Below are 6,716 nucleotides of genomic sequence, written 5' to 3' on the forward strand. Positions count from 1 at the left end.
GATATAGATGCAATACATAAACAAACATGATTTTGCAACATGAAAATTTCATGAGAGGTGATTCACTTAGGAGAAAAATGTAAAAAGTTTTTCCATAGGTAGCCAATTATGAAAAACAAGTGTGGGACCTAACTTGGAACCTAAAAGTTAATCTTAATTTTTGAGATGACTTAAAACTATCTCAGCTTATTTATAATGTAAGAAAGTTCACTAAGCCTTGGATTCCTCTTGAACCTAAACATACAGCCTTAATCCCAATCCCTCATGACCCTTCCTTGCCCTTGATACAGAATAATGTGTATATATGTATATATGTTGTGAATCTCAAGTGCTGTAAGCAGATAATAGTCTTTTAAAGCGGTGGATAATTCCATTTGTGTTGCCAACAATAGGTAGGATTAAATTTAAAACATCTGTTGTGGTTGTGTGTGTTGTTCTAGGGCAGTAAGAGTCAGAAAAGTAAAATCTTCTTTCCCTTCCCCATTTCAACCTGAATATACTGTTCCATTAGAGAGGAATGACTTTGCCTGGGAGCATGATTCCAGGAGACATCTGAAGGAAAAATTCTCAGAGCAGTTGGGGTCTCACTATTGGTTTTAATGGTTGCTAAGAGTCAGACATTTTTTGTTCAGGCATAGCCTTAATATTGCATATCACACAGCAACAAAAAAGGTTTTAAAAACTGATATAGAGAAAATGGCTCTCCTGGAGGCCAAGAGATAACAGGAACATGAAAGAAAAGCCAATGTTAAATTCAAAGAGCCAGAAATAAAACTAAATGAATTTATGTATAACGTAATGGCACATAATGATGTATTGCAAGCAGGGCTTAAGAAAATGAAAGCCTCCTTTCAGATAGCTACAGGGCAGTGCATTTAAGGATGGGATTTCTAAAATATTAAACTGTGTGCTTCATAAAGATTAAAAACATGAAATCATTGTTTACAGTGCAATGAAGTTTCAATGGAAATTAGAATACTAAATCCAAGTGATTATCCTGTGTCCCTAACTGAATTCTGCTGTCATACCACCAGATGGCTGCTGAAATACACCAGAGGCTCGTGGAAGAAGAAAAAGAAAATGTTCCAACAGATGCCAAAGATAAGTCTCCTCAGATGGGTGCAAACAGAAAAATCAAGAAGGAGAAAGAGCCACCCAAGAAGAAAAAGGCAGAGAAAAAAGCAAAAGGTATTCACAGCATACCAAGGTATTCACAGAGCCCTGGTCACTTCAGCCTCTCCTTGGCAGGAGGCAAGCCTCTAACTAGGCCTGTGAACCTATAAGCCACTAGGATGGTAGTCATTAGGTTTAAACTTCAGGCTCAAGAGGCTATGGGCTGTGGTGTTAGGTTGCAAATCACATTGCACTTCAGGCCCACTTGGTTAAGCAAATGGCAGTTGTATCAAGCAGATATATCTCAAAGACAGTTTTAAACACATTAACTAAACTTAATAGTTCATAGATTAATAGCTCGTGTATCTGTTCAAAGGAGCATATATCTGCTGTTGAAGTTGAAAGGCCTGTGTATGCAGGTGTCAGGGGCCCTAGAATTTAAGGAAATCCTCTCCTGGAGCCTCCTGCCTAAATTTTTACCCCAGAGTCATGAAGGGAAAACAAACCAAGAAAATAGGTTGAGAGCTACCTCCCCATTAATCTTAGGGATATAACACAAATATTACCTTCCCCTTTGAATGTTTCCACGTGGATACACTTTAGATCATGTAAGGTGAGAAAGGAAGAGTGTGCTTCCCACGAGGGAAGTCCACTTATGCTTACTCAGCAACAACTATGAGAAACACTCTGTGATGGGCGCCAAGGACACACTACAAATTCAAAACTAAAATAAGACTCGAAACCATGACCCTGACCTTGAGAGAAGTTGAGTTAAACAGCAAAGACAAACATTTGGACATCTGAACTAACCACTGCTTAAAGAAAGCACAGAGGAAGAGTGAAAGGGTAGTGAGTGTCACTTGAAGCAAAGGGAGGAGAGGCATTTTGGTGACAAACATGACACTTTAATCCATCTCATGCTAAAATGTAAAAGAAACTTGAAGCATTTAGAGGAAATGAAACTGTTTACTTTAGTAGAATAAGCTACTGAGTCCAATCCTTAATTATATAGTTGATCAAATACATCCAAAAATGAATTTCTTCATTTGCATTCTAGACCTGCATCTATTATTACAGTAAATATATCTCTCACTGCATCTTACTTTACATTCTTCTTATTCACAAAAACCAGGCCTGAAATAGAACCACCCAGGTTCTACCCAGGGGTAGATCTTCGACAAGCACTCAGAAATTTTTATTTCCCAATCATTTTATGTAATAACTTAAATACTTGTAAGAACAAATTAAAAATAATTAAGTAGGCTATTTATTCATGACTATTACCTACATTTCAACTATATCTGCAGATTATTTTGGCATTTTCTTGGTGAAAACCTAAGAATTACTGTCTAATATAAGAAATCCCGTACGCTATGGTAACTTTGCAGGTTCCTAATATCTAATGTCAGTCACAGTATAGTGAGGATCGCTAAGTTTTGTCCTCACACACTGATTTTTACTCTCTTTTTTTTTGGATTCTATGATCATCTCTGTGCTTGCTATATACCTCGCTCTATTTATGATATGGCACAGTGTGTTCTTATTTGAGTCCAGCCCAGGTAGCACACAGAGAATTCTCTATGAAGCATTGTCCATACCTTATTACCCATACCAGGAAGCTCAAGGTTCCTTTTTTCAAAATCACTAGAGATTTGTGACTGCACATATGTTGCTATGTGCTCACATTATTCAAGTATCATGTTCATAAACTTGTATGCCAGTAATTGACTCATCACATTTCATTGGCTTTTCAGGTAAATCACCACCTGAAGTGCAGGTCAGTCCTGTAACAGTAACAGCAGAAGAAATGGCTGAAATTGAAAAGAAAAATGAATTGAGGCTCAAAATAAAAGAAGAACATCTTGCTGCCCTGCAATCAGAAGGTAGTAGGGGAAAAAAATAATAGTATGCTTTTCAATAGAAAGTGGATCAGCAGCTGAACAACCCAGACCAGACTCATTAATAGCCTCAGGCTGTATCTATGAGACCACTAGCCACAGTCTGAAAAGACCCCATTCAGACCATTTAACCCTTTGAGAATCAGATCTGGCTATTATGTTGTTGTATGAGTTAGATGAGCATCTTTATTTTCCTTTCCTTTCTTTTCTCTTTTCTTTTTCTTTAAGGATAGTTCTTACTTTGTATCCCAGCCTGGTTTGCTATGTAACCACATCTGTCCTTGAAGTAGCTCCCACCTCCTATGTGATAATATTATGGGCATGCACCACTATACATAGTTCCCTAATTAGTCTTAACTGTCTGCAGGATGTCAGAAAGAAACAAAAAAGATTTGAGAAGGGAGAGAAGATCAAAGGCCATAATATAAAAAAGAAATTGAAAGCTGGTATGGTTTTACAGAATTGGGTTGGTGATACCTAATAAAAAGGCTTTTATATTACAAGAGCAATTTACTCCTTTTCTTAGGAAAATAAATCCTGACCAAAGGCTAGTGGGTTCTGAGAATGAATATCTGTGAACAGAGACCACAGAAGAGCCTTCCTGTTTCTCCCAAGGTCAGGGGCTTTCTTCCCTGTGGGCAGAAATGACTTTGTATAACATGCTGTGTCATGGCTCTTATGATTGTCTTTTAATGCAATTTATAGTGGAATTTGGAATATTGGGAACTAGGCAAAGACAGTCTATTGAAAGGAGCATTGTCAGTAGCCTAGGTGACAGAACCTTGAGAAGGCACTGTGAGGCCACCTGGGACATTCCTGCTAGGGGACCATTAACCAATAAAGATGCTCTCCAGCTCTTGCTTCTTCTTTTCTTTTCTCTCACCCTCTCTCCTTCTCTTCATCCTCCCTTCACATACTTCCATAGGCCAGCAGTAAAACCTGAAGGATTCTGAACACAGGGGGACTTGAGGCTTCAGATGAGGAGGACATGTGTTCTTCCCATGACTGTTTCCCATGTGATTCCAATGGTATCCAATATACTGCATCTTTTGCTTCGATGCATGATCCTCTGTGTGATAAAATTCATTCCCTCATATAACAAAAGTCATTGTTTTTTTTTTCTCTGTAGGTCAAATCCTGTAGTGGTTGCTGGAGATACATACACATATCCATGAGCTTAAAATAAGAAAACCAAACTGTAACAAGTCACATACAATATGCTATTTATGTTGGATATAGGTTTATAGGACAGCAGAGGTGGGAGGGGGGGATCAAGGAAGACTTCCCAAGGAAACTAATGTATGAGCTGAATTGGAAGAATATTTAAAAAAGCTTTCCCAGGAGACAAGTGGGGTAGGAATAGAGAGGGACCACATGCGCCTAGGCAAGGGGAACATAAAGACTATATTTGGCAATGTGAGATGAGTAACTTTAGAGTCTGAGGCATATTCTGGGAAGGAGTGCCTTGGGAAGTAAGAAGCCAGATCATGAAAAGCCCAATCGACCCTGAGTCAAAAGTGTAGTTAGCCAAAGGCAACTAGGTGCTAATGAAAATTCTGAGCAGGAAAGTGATACAATCACATCTGCCAGCCAGATTACACAGATTACTAAGTGCTATCGAGGTGGATTTGAAATTGAAGTGGGAAAAGGAGGGTCGAGAAAGCAGGGTTGAAGTTTTTATAATAGCTCAGGTAATAAAAGTGTCCAGTGTTACTTATCAAATTTATTAAAGAGTATATTGTTAAAATTGAAATAACTATAAATTTCAAGCATCGCTTTGGTTTAATTTCTCAGAGGACTCTGCTGAAAATTTCATTTTGCTTTGCAGTGAGGCAGATGTCACCTTTTCTACATTGGTGTAGTAAATGTGCACCTGAAACTTCATAAGCCAAAGCACAGTTGCTATAAAAGTGAAATTGGTTCACCAGAAAATATATATATAATACATGAAAAATTCTTTTACCTATTTTCTTTTTTATTAGTGCATGTTAATTTGACAAAACATGAGATTCATTATAACCTTTTATAAAATTATCCAGTACACTTTGACCATATCAGCCCTTTACTCTCTCGGCCTCCTCCCTATTTGCACTGGTGTCTTCCTTTTCCCAAAGAGTTTCCCTTCTGCTTTCATATATTTTTAAAATAAAAATTCCATTTGAGAGAAAAAGCACAGTTGTTGTCTTTCAGAGACCAGCTTATTTAGCTAATGTCCAACTTCTCTTTTTTAAATAGAAATAGCCACACAGTTTCGACTTGAACTGATAAAGACAAAAGCTTTGACTGCTCTTGAAGATTTAGTAATAAAGGTGATTGATGTCTATAAATTCATGGAAAAATGGCTTGGTGAGAGATACTTGAATGAAATGGCCAGGTAAAGTACGCCACGGCTAAAAAAATAAAATAAAAAATGAAAAATTTAGAGAACTCGCAAAACTTGACAAGAGTATTTTTTAAGATTTGAAAAACTTGACAAAGGTATTTAAGATGTTCACATATTTAAATGACTTTCACAGATAGACATTTTCAGCTTTAGAAAATCCCAAAAACACATGAAGTGAACTTCACTATGACATGCGCATTGCCCATTTTTAAGCAGTAAATCATGCATTAAATGGTTCTGTTGTGAGGTCCAGTGTTACATTTTAAAGCTCAGCTTTCAGTGGAAATAAACTCTGTTTAATGGCAACTTTAGTCTACAAGGTAAGATCATGGGTAACTAAAATATTTTTCAGAAGTAAGATTATGCTCCATATGATTCTCGTGACAGACAGAGACAATTACCAAAGATTAAGAAGATAGTCACAGGAATGTCTCACGAATTTGGCTGTAAGCCTAAGACTCAGTTCCCGGGACTTCACGAATTCTAGTGCTAATGTGTACTGAGGTATCTTGTACGCATGATTTCCCTTTAAAAAGCACTATGGGGTAGCTCAGCAGTATGGAAATTCTCTCATCTGAGAGTCAGGAAAGTCAATTCTCCAGAATCATCCATAAGTATCCACAGATTTGTTTCCTGTCTGACTGCTTTGGGTCTCATCAGCTTTATCAACAAAAAGAAGCACTCCAACCAGGCTATGTCTCAGCTTTCTGCTTGTGCTAGATCCTGTAACATACTATAGGTGGTAATGAACGTTTACTGAACTCTTAGTCGTTGCATGTAAATATGAACCAGATGTCAAAAATTCTCCGAAGCAGTAATAACTGTCTGTGAACCAGCTTTTATGTTTTGTTTTTCCCAGCATTGGTCTCATAGTGAAAGTTTTACTGTAAAATCTTCAGCCTGGCTTTTAGTGCTGTGGCTCCATAGTGAAAAAAAAAAAAAACAGTACACTTAGAAAGGTTCAGATGTGCACATTTCTATCTGATAACCGTGATGCAGTTACATTTAACATAATCTTCCTGTTAGACAGCCAAGTGGATTGCTATCAGCTTCATGGAACAATGATGTATTCTCTGCCTGCCACTTACAATTGAAAACAAGTCATCTTCATTCTTAGGACTCATAGCTCCCATCCATGTTTCCACCAGATGTAAATAGACATGATTTTTGTCTGATGTAGTCATAGTTCTCCTGTTAGTGCTGTTTATAGCTGAATCCATAAGTGTTGCCATATATTGAGGCCATAAGAAATGAAGACATTAAAAAAAATCTGGTAATGGAGAGAATAAAGAAATAGAGAGAGGAACCAGAGGAGGGATGGA

General features: G+C 37.5%; 1 protein-coding gene across 1 annotated transcript in view; it reads left to right on the plus strand.

Moving 5' to 3' along the window:
• The window catches only part of Spef2 (sperm flagellar 2), a 176,260-nt gene that overhangs the window by 131,093 nt on the left and 38,451 nt on the right, over positions 1-6,716 (plus strand). The window contains exons 27-29 of the mRNA XM_029567817.1: positions 1,035-1,188; positions 2,868-2,996; positions 5,247-5,385. Of these exons, the coding sequence (XP_029423677.1) occupies positions 1,035-1,188; positions 2,868-2,996; positions 5,247-5,385 (422 nt within the window). The remainder of the gene's footprint in view (positions 1-1,034; positions 1,189-2,867; positions 2,997-5,246; positions 5,386-6,716) is intronic.

Source organism: Nannospalax galili, unplaced genomic scaffold, assembly GCF_000622305.1.
Source record: "Nannospalax galili isolate Female #2095 unplaced genomic scaffold, S.galili_v1.0 scaffold139, whole genome shotgun sequence".
NCBI classification, from domain to species: Eukaryota; Metazoa; Chordata; class Mammalia; order Rodentia; family Spalacidae; genus Nannospalax; species Nannospalax galili.